We start from the raw sequence: 19,875 nt of genomic DNA, 5'->3' as shown, positions 1-19,875 counted from the left end.
AAGTGTCTGTAAATTGTAAACACTATTATTTCAGACTTGTTTCATCTATACTTATTTGTTTTCAGGATGTTGGAACTTGAAGTGAAAGAGCTCTCAAAGCTTAATAAGTTGCTTGCTCTTTTGATTCCTGAGAATAGGAAAGTTGTTGTTGTGTTTACTTGCTGACTATTGTGAATTTGTGGCAAACTCCCATGTGTGATATATAATATAAGCTACGGATGTATTTGATGTGGAGCTTGTGAAGTTGTTATGCATGCTTGTCGTAATCTTTGATTGTCAATCAATTTGATTGAGATCAAAGCTTTCCTTCCGTGAAATCCATACCGAGATCACTAGCTATTGTTTTTCGTTCTCGAGTTCGCATCCGAAGAATTTCTCGTCACAAGCTCGTTTCAAAAATTTCAGCCTTCAGATCGCTTCTTAAAATTTCTCCGTCGCCTCGAATAATTTCGGCTCGAGATCAAAGCTTTCCTTCGTAAATCCATACCGATCACTAGCTATTGTTTTTCGTTCGAGTTACTCAGATCCAAGAATTTCAAGCGTCAAGTGCGCTTCGAAAAATTTCAGCTTCCAGCATCTGCTTCTTAAAATTTCTCCGTCTAAGGTCTCAATAATTTCGGTGTGGAGTCTCGAACTTAGATTATATGGGTCTTCAATAATGTATTTACTACTTGTAAAGTCCGAAAACTTCCTTCCCGAGCTTTCATAATATATATACATTCCCGGAATAGAATAGTTCGAATAAGTATCGATTTACAATAACGTGGAAGGTTTTGTCAACTTCAAAATCAATAGGAGTTTTCCTCAACAACATATTCCCTTTGTTGACATTTGCTAGCGATTTGGTCGTGAAAATGCTAGTCTTTCTCGTGAATTTCCTTACATCTTGTGGGTTGCAGCCTTGTTATTGAAAGTGCTCGTCCCGCTCGCTAGCCTTTTGCCGCTCGCCACTCGCCGCGCTCCGATCCGAACCCATTGGGCCGGTTGGTCCCGGTTAAACCCGGTACAAAAATGAAATAAAAAAATTATCGGTTGGTCCCGGTTGACTCGGGACCGGACCGAACCCATTGGGTCGATCCGGTCCTCGGTCCTAGGCTCAATAGGGTCGGTCCTCGGTCCCAAAATTGAAAGACCAACACTCATGCGGGTTGGTCAGGGTTAGGGGTGGACCGGCCCAACCCGACCATGCTCACCCCTACTTTTCACAGAACCCCATCCAGAAGCGCCGTTATCACTCACCAGAGAGAGAGAGCTTCACTTGCTACTACCGACTGCTTCCACCTCCTCCTCCTCCTCCTTCAATGGCGATTACGACGTCGGACAAGGGCATGGCCGCCGTCGCCAGGAGGGTCGCTGCGGTCGCCAACCACCTCTCCCCTCCCGACCCTGCTCCGGAGGGGCCGTCCCCTGTCTCCGCTCGGCCCTGTGCCGGCGGCGGCTCCATGAACGACGCCTACCATCGCATTCATGGCGAAGTCCCCGACCATCCGGTCGTGTGGAGGACCGCGGACGATGGGTCGGGCCTGGAGTTCACCGACGTCATCTACGAGAAAGCTGTCGGCGAAGGAATCGCCAAGGTTTTTCCATGGAGCGACGAAGCTCGGTTATGATGTGTGATCAGCCTTCTGCAATGAATGATCATTAATACATAAGCAATGCCCTTTCTCCTTCGTTGGTGCTGTGCAGATTACGATTAATAGGCCGGAGAGAAGAAATGCGTTCAGGCCGAAGACAAACAAGGAGCTGAGCAGGGCACTTAGCGATGCGAGAGACGATGTTTCGATTGGGGTCATCATTCTCACTGGAAAGGTACTGTCCATTTCTGTAATATCTTGATTTTCTTCTTATAATTCGCACTTTCCAGGAAAGTAATAGCAGAGCAGGCTGATGCTTCGAAAATTTTGGGTTCGCGATTAAATTAGGCCAAGTAAACTAGTCTTCTTCATTCATGGCTTGAGAAAACTTGATTGGGGAGTCTTTAAAATAGAGTTCATTTTGAATTTTTGCAAATTCCAGATGCATTGTCTTTTGCTCATGAAATTAAAGTCTTGCGTGTAAAATCGAAGCCGCATCAAAATGTCGGTGGCTCATTCATCCAGTGAATTTCAGGGTCGTGCAATGCCTAATTTTGTTTCTTCAACACACTCAATGTTTAGGGAACTAAGGCATTCTGCAGCGGTGGTGAGCAGGCTTTGAGGACGAAGGACGGTTATGCTGATCCCGGAGATGTTGGCAGGCTAAATGTCCTGGATTTGCAGGTACAATGTTAACCTGGCCAAACTTTGTCTAGCGTGATATAGTCATTCTAAGTTGGTGCAATTGCCTATCCTGCATCACCTTTTTATCGGTCGATGAATCTTTCTGGTACCTATTTTTCAGTCCTGGTGTTACAAAACTATACATTTCTATTCCTTTCACATAAATAAAACGGCCGCTAATGGAGCTTTTCATGTTCGTGCAAAGCAAAACAAGGCGCTCCCATTTCTTGAGTGTCACATAAGGCAGGCTTTCATGTTTTGGTTGCTTCCATTTGCAGGTCCAGATTAGGCGTCTCCCTAAGCCAGTAATAGCAATGGTAAATGTTCTCCTTATTTCACTCTCACTGCACATATTAATTGCCGTGTTCTCTCTGGTGAATTTACTTCTGATGGGGTTTATGGATTATCCCCCTCTACCAATTCAGGTTGCTGGCTATGCCGTTGGAGGAGGGCATGTACTGCATATGGTCTGTGATCTGACAATTGCTGCTGATAATGCTATTTTTGGTCAAACCGGTCCTAAGGTACTTATGACTTGTCTAAGTGTTTCTTATTCTATCAAAAGAGTTTTCATTGAGGTTGAGGTAACAAGGAGATACTACCGTAATTGCTTTTGATAGAGGATACCTGGTCGGTTCTGCCTTCCTTATGGTGTATAGCACAGTATGGCCCATATAATTAATCTAAGCTGACAGCCTTTCAACTGTTCCCATTTGTTCAATTTGAAGTCATAAAGTTATGATGTAATCTGTTCTCGTTTTTGCTCTTTTAAGGTTGGAAGCTTTGATGCTGGTTACGGAAGTTCGATCATGTCTCGATTGGTGAGCATTATGGATGAACTTGCCTTTGCTATCATGTCGCTTAAATTACGACACGTCACATCGTTTTCTTTCTTCTTAATTTTGGATGGGTTACTGTTGACTGTGTTATACTTCTGCATAGTAAGAAACTTGTGGCATAAATATGAACAAACAGGTTGGGCCTAAAAAGGCACGTGAAATGTGGTTTTTGGCAAGGTTCTATACAGCTTCTGAAGCAGACAAGATGGGACTCGTTAATGTTGTTGTGCCGGTGAGTTCATTTCACTGACTTATCGTAACTTCACCTGTCCTTAATTTTCTTCCAGAGGAAAAACTGATGAGAATGGGAAAGAACTGCAGAACCATGCTTGAATCTTGTTTACTAGGACAAAAGTATATAGCTTGCAAAGTCCTAATAGCATTCTCATTGTGTTGCAGACTGCAATATGTACAAAGATGAACTAGGCACATTCTCTCGACCATCCAGTTTACCAACTTAAGCAATGCTAATGATTTGTTGATCTTGTTCAGCTAGAGAATTTGGAGCAGGAAACAATCAAGTGGTGCAGAGAGATATTGAGAAATAGCCCAACGGCAATCAGGGTGCTCAAATCAGCCCTTAATGCCGTCGACGATGGCCACGCAGGGCTTCAGGTACCTTCAGTACCGAACATCTCATTACACAGCAATAATAGTTGTCTTGTTACCATCCATGTTGTTAAGAGTCCAACAGCATTCCAATGTTGGGTTTGATGGGCGTTACAAACGCGTTTCATTCCCATCTAGCAGTTGAACCTTTTAGAGCTATCTGCCCTCATAAACATGTCATCATAGCTAGTCAAGTTTCGGATTCAGGTTCCTCATTTTCTCCGTTGTATTCCATTTATCACACAAAATGCATTTTGATTTTACCTATTCTGTGACCAATGTACATAACGCTGAGGTTCCATTCATCATCATGATGTAATAAAACCTTCAATCAATTTCTCGGGAGCCCCTTTGAATTATTCATTGGGCATGGTTGATAACACTTACTGTTGTTTCTTTTTCTTTCTTCCCTTCGTTTAGGGACTAGGTGGAGATGCAACACTTCTATTCTATGGAACCGAAGAAGGGAATGAGGGCAAAACAGCATACATGCAGCGGAGGCAGCCAGATTTCTCTAAATTCCCTCGACTGCCATGACACCCGTATTTCTGTACTTGTTATTTTTTGGACAGGTGTGTACGAATAGTTCTCATGTACGATGGTATTATCCTAAATTTGCTTACGATGATATTCTTCTCATGCAATGCACAGGTTCATTCACTAGCTGTAACTAGAGTGAAATTGAATCGAAGTGATATCAATATATTGATATCGATCGGCTCAGGTTCAAGTCATGCTATTGCATCGATGTGAATGTCAAAAAGCGCTAGTGGATCAAAGGAAAACTCTTGCAAGACTGGAATTCCATTTTCAGTGTTGTTTCCTTCTAGCCCAACCACTTTGATTGTATTTGCAATCTCTTCCTAATATTTTCTGGCCAAAAAAGACCTTGCTGATTGTGATTCCAATCTCTCCAAAAGAGAATAGTTTGCAGTTTGGATAAAAGGCCTTGCTGATTGTAATTGTTGCTCAATGCGGGAGAGTAGGCTACCGTGTCTACTGTCAACTTCGATGTCAACTTCTCTATCTATTTCTTTTTGTTGCTTTTTTGTACTTTTTTTAAATATAAAAGTGAGGGGGTAAAAGTTGCCATACAATGATGCCAATTATGTGTCAAATTTAGATGAGACAAAATCCATAAATGGTTGCTATCTAAGCTTGGTGGTGGTGCAGTTTGTTGGAAAACAGCCGAACAAAATATGATTGCGAGATCTACTTTTGACTCAGAAGTCATTGCTCTTTAGTTGTGATTGAAAGTAGGGGTAAGCTTGGTTCCAAGTAAAACTTGAAACCTAAGAATATGATCGATGAGAATCTGTAGGTTTCAGGTTTCAAAAATTAGGGAACCTGTTTCGATGGGTACCTGGAACCTTAAATAAATTTTTTGTGTTTTTTCTTGATCTATGTATTCGCGTGATCCAGCGGTATTTCATGACGTCAGATGATGAATGTATAATTTGGAACCACTAGTCTGAGTTTTCATTTTATGACTTGTTAATGTTTCATATTTTTCGTGTGTCTAAATATAAGTTATGGTCAGTTGATCATAGCAATAAGTGGTGTTCATTAAAGGTGATGATTTACTATAATTGTTCAATTAATAATTCAGGTGGAACCTAGTAGACCCTGAGATCGACCTTGGAACTTGTGACAGGGTAGTTCCAAGCTCCAAGGTATATAGGGTAAGTTCCAGGTTCCGAAAAAAATGAGAAACCTATTCCCATGGATAGATTCTAGGCTCCCGGTGAACTTGTATGGAACTTGAAACCGCTTACCCCTAATTGAAAGCCGCAATAATCGTTGGTAAGAAAGCTTATAATGGCAAGAGATGACGTACGATCGAAATATAATATCTTAAAACAGCTAGTGATACATGGAGTTCTATCGATTGTGTGAAATCGGGGGAGAATTTGGGCGATCCTATGACTAAATCTTTGAGAAGGAAACAAATAGCATCAAGGGGAAAGAGACTTATGCCAATTTGAAGTATCAACAAATAGCAGTAACCTAACCTATGTGATTGGAATTGACCAAGAAAAAATCTATGTGATTGGAGATCTCATAAAGTAGGTTTATATGGGCAATAACAAGATATTTATTGAAGTCCCTCTTTTGGTGTATGGAATTGGTATTAAATTGCAAATAGCTACAAATTAAAGAGAAAAACCCAAAAAATGTCGAAGCACAAAATAATGAACCATATAGAGAGAAGGAGGTGGCGGGTTTAGTCCACCCAAAAGGGGGTCTTCGGCCCTCGTAGCGGCCACGGCAAGGGATGGCGGCCATCTCCCACAAAGACGGGGCGGCGGTGGCGGCACCGTCCCAAACTGCCGGCCCCCCTCTAACGCCAAGTCATTAACCTTTTTATTTTTAGATTTTTTGCTCTATCTTTTTACAAAATTTTCGGTTTTTCGCTATTCTTCTTAAATTCTTTTACCTTTTTCTGGCGTGCCATGTCATTAGCACGTACGCTAAAAAATTATTAAAAAACGTCACACTAATTTTCTGGCTTGAAATTGCAACGTTTAAGATTCGATTACATGTTTTTTCTTTATTTTCTGGCTTGAAATTGTTCCTTCTCTTCCTTTGGCACATGATCGTGCACCACCATCATCCGACGAAATTTAAAACCATTTGATTTTAGCGTGCGTGGCACTTCACTTCCTTAACCGAAGCAAAACTCCGGAGGCAAGCTCGATTATTGCATCGGAAATCCGCAACGACGTATACGCGGTCGTCCGAATCACGCTGTCCGAATTGAGGGATCGGGGGGCGGTCGATGAAGAGGAGGATTCGCGTGCTCTGACTCGGCGACGACGGAGATGAGCGGCGGCAACGAGTTCCGGTTCTTCTTGTCGTGCGACATCAATCTCCCCGTCACCTTCCGAGTCGAGAACTTGGAGGGCGCTTTGCCTGCTAAGCACTCTCCGAACTCAGCAGGTATGATCTTCCTTTTTTTTTTTTATCATCTTTTTTGCGAGGGAAAAGAATGGCAAAAGAGAATCCTTTGATTTCGCTTCGGGATTGTGATGGGTGTCAGTGATGGAATGTGGGAATTTTGGAGCATGATGTGGTGAAAAATCTCCTGCGCTAAGCTCGGCGGTTGTCGGAGCTGAACTGGGTCTTCTTTCTATTTTCAATTTGATGAGGAAGTTGAGTGGGTCGGTGGTGAAGTTGTGTTTGTTTAATTGAATTGATTGCGGATTCGCAAAATGTCGTCAATTGTAGATGGACAAACTATTTGATGGTGTAAGGAGAGTTCTTTCTCTTAAGATGGTGTGAATTTTCGGGGAAAGGTGGAATCTTGGTAGCATTAAGGTTTAGTAATTCTAGTTTTCCCCTTCTATGTTGACATGTATGTATCCTATTATTGGGCGATGGTTTAGCAGGCCAAGATTCTATTTTGATTATGCTTTCGCTAGTTATATGTCGTTTCTGTTGAATCCTTCTGCAGAGATTGATCATACTGCTGAGGAGCGACAGTCGGAGCTGTACGTTGAGTGCTCTCTGTACGTTGATGGTGCCCCTTTTGGTCTTCCCACTAGAACAAGGTGCCTCCTTAATTTTTATCCTTGCTTGGTGTCCTAATATTTTTCCCCTGTATGTTCCTTTTGTTGTCTGTTGAGCCAAACGCTACCTCCCAATGACAGTTTCTTCCATTATGTCTTGTTTTACCATTTGCAGACATGTTAAAAAAGGTTATTGTTTTGAGGAAATGTCAAAGATGATTATGAGATAATCTGGGGTAAATTCCAACATATCTAGTTACTTATGAAAATGTTTATTATATATGATGATAAATCTGGGGAACGAGGTTTATGGTCCTGTGATGAGTAGCGGATTGGAACTAAGAATGAATAATAGATCTTTGTCGTGTTTCAGTGTGTAAATGTCTATATTTGTTTAAAGGAGACGAGAGAATGAGGGTGACTGAAACGGGTAAAATGAGTGTGCCCTGTGTTGATGGTAAGGAATGCGGCATATACTTACTCTGACCGCTCATCTTAGGGTATTAGTTGATGTTGCATTTTTTTCTGGCACAATCTGGTGCATGTAGCTTTGAGACTTTGGTCTTTCAGGTAGGACTTTCTTTTTGGGCGGATTTTCAGGTAGGATTTAGGAGGGGTATTCTAGAGTTCAAATGTAGCCCTGAAGAACTTTTTGATTATAAGCATGGCATCAATGGGCAGAATGGTAAATTTCTCAATTATTAATGTTAAAATCATCTGTCTTTTGGTCAGTGTTTCATTTTTTCTTCTGGTGCCAAACTCTGTGTTTGACTTAGTCTGCTGGAGTTATAATTTTGAATTCTGGTTTCCTGGTGATACTGAATATCTGGAGCTTAAAGTGTCATCTTAAGGTACCTTTTTGCTTACTTTCCATAGAAGGTGTTGGACTCTGGTGCTTTGGGGGTGCTTCTGGAAACTGTCCTGAGAGCTGACGAACGATATAGTACTTGGTTCCTTGGAAAGACGTGCACCTTTAGTTAGAATACTCCTGAGGATTTTTAGCTCATGATCCTTAGGCAAAAACCATCTGTAATAAGTACATCTTTATTAAAGATCGATGGAATATCAGAAGTATATGTTGGGGGTATATATTGAAGATGATGCTTGTAAGTGTCTTTTCTGCTGGTCATGGATATCAAAGATGAATCAAACATCATGGTCCAGTGTCCATGGTCAGGAAGATGTGAAATAGTGAAACAAAACTGTTCAAGATCTTTATTCAAAGCTAGCTTTCCTGAAAAGGTTCTGGATTTTTGTCCTTGTTATTAAGACTAAAACTTGCAACTGGTTCTTCTTTTTGTCACTACTTTTTACTGTTATTTGTCTACTTAGTGTTGTTTATGATTTTGCAACGAACATGCTGTGGAAATAAAATTTGAGAGACATTCAATTTATTTTTCAGTCAGGTTAGGGGTGATTGGTTCCAGGGTGGATAGGTTCCAGATCAAGAACCTTGGAACCTACTTGTCAAAGTTGATTCCCGGTTCTGTAAACCGGGAACCAAACAAGTTCCCTTAGGAACTGGCCTGGAATTGAACTTACCAGTTTTAAGGTCAATCAAGGAACTGGGCCAAACTTTTAGTAATATAGCTATTGTTATAGGAAAACAAACCATGGGAACAAACTGTGGCATAGTGGTTAAGGTAATGGTGGATTTCCTAGGCTTCCCAGGTTCAAAACCCATCTCCAATATATCTATCTTTCTCTTAAACAATGTGAAAAAGAAAGAGCTAAAAATCGGTTCAAAATCAGTTCAACTGGAGGTTCCGGTTCTACCCTAGAACCAGCCACGAGTAGAACCGAGGTTCATGGTATAAAACCGGGAACTGAACTGGTTCCAGTTCCCAAATTTTTTACCTAGGAACCTACTGGTCCCCATGAAGCAGCCAGGTTACTCAACCTTAATTTAGGTTACGCATGTAGCAATTTCCACAATTTGAAGGAGACTGTTGTGGCTAAGTACAGTTTTCCCTCTAATGGTTATTGACTAAATATAGCTTGTTCTTAAATCTTTCAAAAGGAGTATCAGAAATAGGGAATTAAGAGAGGTTCAGATCCCATTGAATCTTCTATATATCTAAAACCTACTCATGTTAATGTCAGGTTGGAATCTGCAGGGCCGCCATACTGTTGGAATGAACTTATCACGCTGAGTACGAAATATCGAGACTTAACTGCTCACTCGCAACTTGCTTTGACGGTGAGTGTGAAATGTTCCTTTGCTTGTATTGTAGGTATAAGTTAACTGGAGATTTAAATCAGTGACTAATTACATCATATGCATAGTTTAACTTATATTATTCACACAATTGTATATCCTCATTCATCTTTACTTGTTATGTTTACTCCAATGTTCATTGTTACATATATTCCCTATCACTCTCTGATAAAGGTCATTCCTAGGCAAAACTCTGTTTGCTCAGAGCTAATATTAGGGCATATGTCCTTCTTTATGTTCATTAGCGTCCTGCATCCACTTCTATGAATTTTTTTAGCATATCTTGTCAAGGTTTCTTAGCTTCTATGGAGAAACATGACCTGTGATTGGAAGCTGACCCTTAGAATGGTTGCTTCAGAGAATATCATCACACCCCTCAAAATTTTCGGTTGGGCTTTGAAGTGATGAACCTATGGTTTCATCTTTCACCAACTTTATCCTCTCAAATGTAGTTCAGAAATAATTTGATGTTTGCACTTTTGGTGGTGATATTTATTACGGCTGTGTTGAACTGTTATTCTAACATCTCCACGAAAAGCGGAAAATCATGTTCTGACATAAAATTTTAGGTGACGTAGGATAATGAGTCCCAAGTACCAAGTGCGATTTAGAAGAGAATTTGAATGAGAAATTGCTACGAAAGACAACACTAAGAGTAAATTTCTTTAGGCATCTCATGTAAAGCATCCTAGGCATCACATCTATAGCTTCCTAAGCATCACATTATGTTTTCTTAAGCATAACACTTAAAGAGGAGAGCTGTCACACCATATAAAAGCAAATACTCGCTTAAATTTCAATAATCATCATAAAAATTATTGGATAGAAATAATTGTGACCATATAAAAATCCTAATTATAGTTGTATCAGTAAATTTGTAAACAAGAAACACAATTGAAGGGAAACCTTATATGTCAAATAGAAAAGTAGAGACTTATTAAATTCTAACAGAATTGAAATCCTATTAGATAAGGCTATAATTCAATTACGAGAAGAATCTTAATTCTTCATGTCTCTTTTTGAATTGTGGACCCATAGCTGATCTTGATCAAAACTCAAAATTTCATTGGTACTTTGGCCACAAGAAAGCTTATTTGATCTCGTGGGATGCATCACTAGGTCTGGGATGTTTCTTGTGGGAAAGAGGAGGGATTGATTGGTGGGGCTACAATTCTTCTATTTAGCAGCAAAAAGCAGCTCAAAACGGGGAAGCAGAAGCTTAGGCTCTGGCAAGGAAAGGAAGCTGATGGCTCATTTCCAACAACTACGCCTGGCAAGGTTTCTGCTTGTTAGTACTGCGCTGGTGAACACGAGACATTTGGCCATGAATGACAATTTTTTCTACATAATATAATTACAGGTCCCTAAGCATGAGCGTGGTGAGTTGGAGCGGTTGGAAAAGCTTATGAATAAGTATGAAAGAGGACAGATTCAACGCATTGATTGGCTGGACCGTCTTGCATTCAAAGCTATGGACAAGGTCAAGGATCGGGAGAGTAATAAAGCTGGAAATTCTCACCTATACCTGGTTGTTGACTTCTGTAGCTTTGAACATCGAGTTGTTTTCCAGGTAAACAACTAGGAAGAATGAGAGGAGGAATTTTTATTCCGTCGAATGGTTTAGTTGTTCTCCATTTAAATATTGGTTGAGTACTTGTACACATTTTGACAATATTTTATTTTCTGATGAACACACTCTTCATTATATTTGTGTTTTCTTTTCGTTTTCAATTGGCTAGGTTGTCGCAATTGGACAAACTTATAGGCATCTTATTTTGTGAGATGGGGCTTCTAGTTATAATTTTTGGAAACCAGCAACCAGTTTAGTAATCAAACGTTTTGCTTGGATGCCAAGAACTGTGATCATCAGCTTTCGCGAGCACTCGTTAAAGTCAAGTTTTTGTTGATGCATAGTTTATTTCTCTATAAGTGGTTGAACACATGCTTTGTTGACCAAAGATTATTTGAAATGGAATCTAGTCTTGTTTTGCAATTTCTATAGTTTAGAACTTTTTATCATGTCTGTCACAGAGTAAATTAATGCTTACTTGTAGTGTTAGCTGGTGCCACCCTTTCTCATCTTCGCTAAGTTCATACTCTAGGTCAGCGGTAGGATTCCAAGAGGCGATGACATTTCAATTTTTTTTGGTATTTGGTAATCTCATCAATATAGCTAGTACTGCCAACACTTGCTTGGATTGAGGGAAGGGGGATAAATATTATCATGGCAGGGAGTATTTCCTGTATTTGGCTAATTAAAAGGATGAAGGAAAAGGGTGGAAATGAGAGGAGACAATACCTTTGGACCACACTCTTGAAATGTAGAACTTGATTATTGCTTCTATGTCTTTGTTTGTTGGATTGAATGCACTCATTCTGCTATACTTTTTTGGCAAGGTTTTATTTGCTTATGCATACACTAGCAGGTTGACCTTCGAAATATTTTATCCTCTTTGTGTAAATAAAAAGTGTATTGTGCTGGAATTATAGGAATCTGGGGCAAATTTCTTACCTCCACCAATAGTTTCAACTAATGAACTTGTCATTGTGTGGGACCCTGAAGTGGGAAAAATAAATCCATCTGAGCACAAGCAACTAAAGCTAGCGAGGAGTTTAACCCGTGGCATTATTGACAAGGATCTCAAACCAAGCTCTACCGAGAGGAAGTAAGCCTGAATTTGTTAGTCTACTCAGTTACAATTTTTGCAGTATTAGGGAAAATATCTCTTAAGTTCTTTTCGTCTTCCAACTACAGTTTTGATTTGATAACATTAGTCTTTTAATTTGTCCCTGTAATGATGTTTTCATTGGTTAAATTAGTTGGCCTTATATCAGTCAATCTTATAGTTGCTCTTCAGTTTTGGTATCATGTGTGGGACAGCATTATTTTGCATTTTCAATGGGTCTGTGATTTACTTGAGGATCCTCATTTCTTTTTTGCACTCTTTCTTCTTATATTGCAAAAGATGAATTAGACCAAAGTAGGTAGAGAGTTGTTAGCGAATTGAATGTGAACATAGAAATTTGTTAGATCCTTTTGCAGTATTTGCTTTATGAAGATTATACTTTGTTCAATTCTGCCCGACAGACTATCAAATAATTCTAACTGCTAGAATAGTCTGCTATTTCTATCTATGTGCATTTTGTTTATTTGCACTCTCTTATGCTATTAAATTTAGTTCTCAAGTTGTTCTTAATTGAATTAACCAATTGCATTCTTTAGTAACAGCATTGATAGTATGATTTCTTGGTATTAGCATCATCCGTCATGATATTACAACTTACTTGAAGAAACCTTTAGCATAAATCAGTACTTTAACCTGCTGCCAAATATGCATAAACTTGAAGTAGTTATATTGAGTGTTTGAAGTATTTGCCTAATCAAAATTGCAGCTAGATTGAACTATATCTACATACTTACAGGACCGGAAAGAGCTATCTTTAGTGTTGTAAAAAATGTTAGTTCAGTGATGTTGCACCCTTGATGGCCAACTTCACCTGGACTGAGTGTCCTTGTATAACTCCTTGCAGTTCAGCTAGATTATATTCTAAAGTCTATATGGAGTAGTTAAATTCTTACTGCTAGCAATGTACTTTTGCTCTTCCTTTTTGGCCTTTCATGGTATTTATACTTACCCTATTTTTTTGACAAATGTAAGGTCAATACAAAGAATACTTAAATATCCCCCTACAAGGACTTTAAGTGGAGATGAGAGGCAGCTCCTTTGGAAATTCCGTTTTTCTTTGATGTCTGAGAAGAGAGCTCTTACAAAGTTCCTTCGATGTGTCGAATGGAGTGATGTTCAGGTCAGCACTGTCTCCGCATGTCTTTTAAATAGTCTTTGTATATCTGCTAATGCCAACTAACCCAATTACGTCATTTTCCTCCTATCAGTGTAAACTCGTTTATAAAGAAATCTTACATATGCCCACTTTTGATTGCATGGTCAAATCATGCATGTGGTTAAGAGGGCATTTGACACCCTTTAGGCTAGCTAACAAAGTAATTCAGCATATTGCAGTATGGGATCTTTTATTATGTGTTTCTTGATCCTAGAAAGGCTGTTTTTCCTAGGAAAATGCTTAAAAAAAGTAGAGAATCCAATTGACTACTCATAAATATCACCAAATCCTAATCCTTGTTCTTATTTCTTATACCGTTGCAGGAAGCTAAGCAGGCATTAGAATTAATGGGAAGATGGGAAACAATTGATGTATGCGATGCTCTGGAGCTTTTATCTCCTGTGTTTGAAAAAGAGGAGGTAGGAGTTTTGTAAGATATGGTTTGTTTGTTGTGATTCTAATTATTTCCTTATTTTTTCTGCAAGCGAGTCAGAAATGTTATACTTTTGGTTCATCTCATAGATATGACATTATGATTGTAGAATGGATCATCAGTGCTCTGTTGAGTTGATTTAGTGTTTCCATTAGATTCTTTGGAGTTGTACAGCACTGAGAGGAGAAATGATAGGAAAGAAGTGTGATAAGTGATGTGTCTGATATCCATGTGGGCATTATTCTTGATACCTTAAGTTTTTATCATACAGGGTTGTTTAACATGGTATCAAAGGTTTAGGCTAAGGGTTAACATATTGGCATTCCCTCTTCTTGGTATTATGCCCAGTACTCTTCCTTGTCCTCTGGTTGTTGTTTGATGTGGTTATGTCCACATTTTACATTTCACGTGAGGTCCGGTTTACAAGTGAGGGGGAGTGTTAAGAGATACAGTTGGTATGCATGAGAGTTCATTTCCTGATAGGTGAAACTTTTTGTGGAAAATGGTCGTTCAACAGAGTTATTAGTTTGGAGGCATTGAGATGGTTTAACAAATTAGACACTGTCACATGCTTATACCTTCTCTGTCCGAAGAGAATGCTATGTACAATTTAACTTGACTGTGCCATATAAATGGATGCGGATGAATTAGTCTGTTGCATATAGTTTGTTGACATAATAAGTTGAGTGTGTGTAACTCATGCATTACAAAAGAGGTGGAGGTTGTTGATGTCATAGGAAGTGAGCATCGGTCTGATGCTGTTGTGGTTTGTGATTCCTTCACTGCAGGTTCGTGCATATGCAGTTAGTGTGCTTGAAAGAGCCGATGATGAAGAGCTGCAGTGCTACTTGCTTCAGTTGGTGCAGGCTCTTCGCTTTGAACGATCTGATAAATCTCGCCTTTGCCAGTTTCTTGTGCAACGATGTATGCCTTCTTTTACACTTTGGGAATCTGTAGATATTTCATTAAATCATTTTCTTGCTTATGATAGAAAACCTTTATGACAGCGTTGCGTAACATCGAGCTTGCCAGCTTTCTTCGGTGGTATGTTGCTGTGGAACTTTATGATCCTGCATTTGCCAAACGCTACTACTGTACTTATGAGATCTTGGAAGAGAATATGATGAAGGTTTGAGTTTTTCAAGGTTTCGTCTCTGGTATTTTGCTTTTCCTAGAGGGGTTTTGTGACATAAAATGTAACTAGTTGTGCTTGATATTGAGTGGAGGCTCCTTCTCTAGCTAAGTTCTATAAGAGTTAATTGTGTGGCATTAGCCGTTATAACGGCTATTGGCGTTTCCCTCCGAGTGAGTTTCCCTCCAATTTTTTCTCACTATTAACTAGGGAAATGAGTAATGCACTTCTCTTCATTTCGGATTGAGCATGTTTGCCTCCCCATTGTGTCTTCTTGTGAATGACTGACAAAAAGAGAAAGAAAAGAGAAAAGAAAGAAAATCTGTCCAAATTGTTTTATGCTTTTCTTCAGTGAGAAATTAGTGCAGTTTCATTGTACTTTTCTTGAGCTTCTTGTTAATGAAAGTTCTGGAAGGTTGGCTCTGTCTACTAGAGCTATTATCTGACGGTGTAGTGGCCACATGTATTCATTTACCTGATAACCTAAGCTGGAAAATGATCAAATCTGATTCTGCATATCAGTTGTTAAATTGTACAATGTGCAGTTGGCATCTGGCGTCAATGGAAATGACGATGGATTCAAACTTTGGCAAAGTTTGGTGCGTCAGACAGAGTTGACTGCTCAGTTGTGTTCCATAATGAGAGATGTTAGAAATGTACGTGGCAATACCCAGAAAAAGATTGAGAAGCTTAGACAGCTTCTTTCTGGTCTTTTAAGTGAACTTACATATTTTGAGGAGGTATCTCTTATTCTTCTTTCTATCCGCCTTTTAACTCCTTTTACCCTATGATGGGAACTTCAATGCGATTTAGATTCTTACTATTACATCTTCATACATTTGGTTTATGTTGTTTAGCCGATACGGTCACCACTCTCTCCTGGTATCCTCATCACCGGTATTGAGCCTTCAGAGTCATCAATATTCAAAAGTGCACTTCATCCTTTGCGTCTAACTTTTCGAACAGCTAGCGGTGGAAGTTGCAAGATCATATTCAAGAAGGGAGATGACATTCGACAAGATCAATTGGTAATCAAACCTCTCTTTGATGCATTGATAATTGTTTTCTAGAGCTTTCACTTTCGGACTTTGTGAAACTTTTTTCTTATAACGAAGCATTACTTATTTATAAAGAATAAACCTTTGATTTTATGAGAAGTAAGAAGAAGCTCAAAATTATGACTTGCCTTAGGTATCAATAGACTCTTCATTTATCTCTCTTGCTTTGTGCATTGTAAGTCATCCTGGGGTTTGTATGAGCGTTCTTGGACTTCATTCTTCTAAGTCTAATTGATGTGCCAGTAAGAGAAGCGGTTGGACATGCACGACAAATATTTTTCTAATGCCACAATTTTCTGTTATCTGTAGGTTGTCCAAATGGTATCTCTCATGGATCGATTACTGAAGGCGGAAAATCTAGATCTGTGCTTGACTCCATATAAGGTGCTTGCCACTGGACAAGATGAAGGCATGTTGGAATTTATACCATCTCGGTCTTTGGCACAGGTATCAAATTGTAATTACTACTCATCCCCCTTTACTCTAAAGTTGAGTTAGCTGGCTTCAGAAATGGGTAGCTTAGTTCTTATAAACGAGATGAAAGTGCCAATACATGTCCTCTAGCAAGTTCAGCCGCTATAATGGATTCATGATGAAATGGGTTGTTATGCACATAAAAAATCAAGGGCAAATATCCAGACTTTTCAAATGATGTATCCCAGTTACTTGATTTTTTTAGAAGATGTATTTCAGTTGCCTGATTATCTTTCTTTAGCAAAATGCACTAGGGAAAATCAGAGTCAGTTAAAGTGTTGCTCCTCTTTTTACCCCAGTGATTTCATATTCAACATGGCAATGGCCATACTTTTGGTTTCTGGAGATAGTGTTAGTTGCTTTTTATATATGACAGTTAAAGAAAATTCTTTTATAAGCAATTCCAACATTTAATGCGCAAGCTGCTGTTAAATATTGCTCTTGGCATGTACTTTTTTATGAACTGTCGGACGTTTCTGTTGGCGTGCAGATTCTCTCGGAGCATAGAAGCATCATAAGTTATCTTCAGAAGTTTCATCCTGATGAGCATGGACCATTTGGAATTACAGCTACATGTCTTGATACGTTTATTAAAAGCTGTGCTGGGTACTCTGTTATTACATATATACTTGGCATTGGAGACAGGTGATAGGAGAATGCAATTATTATGTGAAATCTTTATGTTTTGTTTTCCATTACTTGTGATATTGATGTGTTTTGTATTAAAATTTGTTGCTGTAGTGCTTTTCCTTTTCAAATGCCAAAGTAGCCATAGTGTTGGAGCTGGTGCTATTCTTTTAAATCATGCTATTTTTGACTGTATGATTGTTGTGTATGTATTCTCTTCCCTATTTCTTGTCAAGGACTTTACCTCATGAAAAATCTGATTTTGAGAAGAGTGAACTTGTGTGTTAGTCTTCTCCTGTGTAAATTCCTTTGTTTGGCGTGATATGTGGTGCTAGATGATCCTGATAGGGTTTGTTCCAGTGGGAGAAGTTCCAATCCTTTTTCTTTTTGTGAATTATACTATCTACAATAAGATTATTGATTATGTCTAACAATAATTCCATTTATTAGAGCATGATGATTGAAGATTAGCAGACCTCCTTCCGAATACATATCACCATAAGTAGTTTGTCTAGCCACATCTCGTCCAACTCCACGTCTCATCCTTATTGCAGCCTTTGTCTCTGTGATAGCATTGTGCTTTCTGAGTTGATTTAGTTGTTTTGTAACTATCAAACTCTTCTGATACTAATCTTTCTGGTCCTTAGACACCTGGACAACCTTCTTCTCAGGGAAGATGGACGTCTTTTCCACGTGGACTTTGGTTTTATTCTTGGCCGAGATCCTAAGCCATTTCCACCCCCAATGAAACTCTGCAAAGAAATGGTAGAAGCTATGGGTGGAACAGAAAGGTAGCTTACTATTTAATCTACTTTAATATCAGAGAATGTTGCCAATGTATGGATAGCATTTTCATTCTGTAAAAGTTACAAGAATACTTGGGGCAATATAGTTTATGTCCTGCATGAGGTAATAGGCAACATTTTTCTTCCACAGCCAGTACTATACGAGATTCAAGACATATTGTTGTGAAGCATACAACATTCTTCGGAAATCAAGTAACCTAATTTTGAACCTTTTCCATCTGATGGCGGGTTCCAACATCCCTGACATTGCTTCTGATCCTGAAAAAGGAATCCTTAAGGTGAGAATGATATTTTATGCATTAACTTTCTGTCTGGAGACGAAGTTATGCTTTTGGTCATGACTGAGATTATCCGTCCTTGCTTACAGCTTCAGGAGAAGTTCAATTTGGACCTGGACGATGAAGCCTGCATACATTTCTTTCAGGGTCTTATCACAGATAGCGTTAATGCATTGTTCCCTCAAATGGTGGAAACTATTCATCGGTGGGCTCAGTATTGGCGATGATTCATAAATATATCTGGGGCATCTGAAGATTCAGGTGACGTGATTTCCCTTGTATTTCTGTTTAGATAAATATTCTGCAGGGGGGAAACACAGTATATCCTAGGTAAAAAATGGATCAATAAGCCCCTTCTAGCAGATGAATAAGAAAGACAACAAGATGAAAACATATTATTTGTGCTGGGATGTGATTGAGAATAACCTTTTTCCTTTTGGTCCCTCTTTGTATTGGAGTGCACAGTGAAGTTGCCTTTGACCAGAGCTGGTGCCTCGTTAGTGTCCAAGCCAAAAGTTGATGGGTATTTTTAGCATAAATATAATTTGCACCAGTATCTGGGTTCCTGATCCCAAAAGATTCTTTAGACATATGCCAGTTTTTACCGGATCCGGGGGTAAAAGTTTGATCGCTGGCAACCAAGCTCGATTGAGAGGAGTGGTCACATTCCATTGCTGTAGAAATCGAGTGTGCTCAAGGAAAGGGGCAGAGGAAAAATTCTTTTTGTCCCCTTCTTGTAAGATATATGTATATGTAACTAGGATCTTGTCTTCCCCTGGTTCTCTCTTCCGCTTCTTCCTGCTTGGATGCACATGTCGTTTGCTTGGGACCTCGTAAATGATTATTATCTGTACATATTTGTCATCCTTTGATGAAAGTAATCCAATCAAATTACTTTGCATTTATGTACCTGTATTGATGACAAATACCATCATAATACTTCTTGAGTTCCATTTGAATGTATATGTTGCGCGTTCAAAAGAATCAGGTGCAGATCGTTTATTCTGCACCGGAGCATTCCATTGTTGTGGCATTTCCATTTTTTCCCATTTTGAGTTTGTCGCTAGCAAAAGAGCTGAATACACGTGCTGATTGAGTTGGCATATTTTCATTCTACCCTTGTTTACGTTTTCAAGCAGAGAGGCATCATGGAAGTTTGCAGAAGAAAGATATGTTCTCTACTTCTACCAATTAGCATAAGCAACAAAGACACTTGTACACAGCTGCTGTGGTTGGTTTGATTTGCAGATTGAAGATCACAGGTTCTCAATTCGTATCATGGTGGGGATGCTGGCATATTGGTGATGGGCTTGCTAAGTGGCTGAGAATGTATTTCATATGATCGCTACACGATGTGATAGTGACATAATGTAACAAGTCAGAGAACATTACACGTGGCGTCAAGTAGGATGAGGTGCATCCCACTTATACAATGTGGTTGCTCGGTTACATCTCGTGATGTAACCATCACATAAAATACATTTTCCCAGTTGGCATTACAAACAAAACTGCTAGTTTGTCGTTGCTAAACACCTTTTTAGGGCTGGCAAAACAATGACACTCATATTCAATATAATGTATTTCCTTCATTTGTAAACATCTTTAAGCCTTCGAGAATGAGCTTTGTAATTACCATTGACAGTGAACGAGTGTTCCTCGAAAAATTAGATAAAGATTCAATCCCTCGATCCAGTTATGGGAAATTGTCAAGCGATAATTGCCTTAATCTACATTACCATAGCGAATGCTTTCTATATATATTGCCTTAATGGAAATTTATAGGACTTATGT

At 39.2% G+C, this 19,875-nt stretch overlaps 2 protein-coding genes across 5 annotated transcripts; both read left to right on the top strand.

The window, feature by feature from the left end:
* Window positions 1–1,216: 1,216 nt before the first annotated feature.
* LOC115662144 (1,4-dihydroxy-2-naphthoyl-CoA synthase, peroxisomal) lies at window positions 1,217–4,536 on the top strand. 2 transcript variants are annotated; one of them, XM_056310215.1, is made up of 10 exons: window positions 1,217–1,577; window positions 1,687–1,809; window positions 2,157–2,258; window positions 2,537–2,575; window positions 2,684–2,782; window positions 3,032–3,079; window positions 3,234–3,329; window positions 3,590–3,712; window positions 4,127–4,278; window positions 4,358–4,536. In XM_056310215.1, the coding sequence occupies exons 1-9, from the start codon at window positions 1,302–1,304 to the stop codon at window positions 4,241–4,243; spliced, it is 1,023 nt and encodes a 340-aa protein (XP_056166190.1). In that variant the 5' UTR covers window positions 1,217–1,301; the 3' UTR covers window positions 4,244–4,278; window positions 4,358–4,536. The 2 variants fall into 2 exon arrangements, with proteins under 2 accessions (XP_056166190.1, XP_030440186.2); XM_030584326.2 differs by lacking the exon at window positions 4,358–4,536 and having other exon boundaries at window positions 4,127–4,350.
* A 1,781-nt stretch (window positions 4,537–6,317) lies between these two features.
* Window positions 6,318–18,989, top strand: LOC115668717 (phosphatidylinositol 3-kinase, root isoform). 3 transcript variants are annotated; one of them, XM_056310195.1, is made up of 18 exons: window positions 6,318–6,646; window positions 7,161–7,257; window positions 9,319–9,415; window positions 10,553–10,711; window positions 10,794–11,003; window positions 11,924–12,099; window positions 13,093–13,240; window positions 13,600–13,695; window positions 14,498–14,633; window positions 14,717–14,838; window positions 15,387–15,581; window positions 15,699–15,869; window positions 16,209–16,346; window positions 16,864–17,018; window positions 17,648–17,791; window positions 17,937–18,084; window positions 18,174–18,345; window positions 18,569–18,989. In XM_056310195.1, the coding sequence occupies exons 1-17, from the start codon at window positions 6,529–6,531 to the stop codon at window positions 18,309–18,311; spliced, it is 2,448 nt and encodes an 815-aa protein (XP_056166170.1). In that variant the 5' UTR covers window positions 6,318–6,528; the 3' UTR covers window positions 18,312–18,345; window positions 18,569–18,989. The 3 variants fall into 3 exon arrangements, with proteins under 3 accessions (XP_056166170.1, XP_056166162.1, XP_056166176.1); XM_056310187.1 differs by having other exon boundaries at window positions 18,550–18,989; XM_056310201.1 differs by having other exon boundaries at window positions 6,319–6,646; window positions 9,333–9,415; window positions 18,550–18,989.
* The last annotated feature ends 886 nt before the right edge of the window (window positions 18,990–19,875 follow it).

Source organism: Syzygium oleosum, unplaced genomic scaffold (genome assembly GCF_021117445.2).
Source record: "Syzygium oleosum isolate NSW1041296 unplaced genomic scaffold, Sole_v2.1 Sole_v2.01, whole genome shotgun sequence".
Classification (NCBI taxonomy): domain Eukaryota; kingdom Viridiplantae; phylum Streptophyta; class Magnoliopsida; order Myrtales; family Myrtaceae; genus Syzygium; species Syzygium oleosum.
Note: the sequence above shows the minus strand (reverse complement) of the source record. Positions and strands in the feature narration are given on the sequence as shown.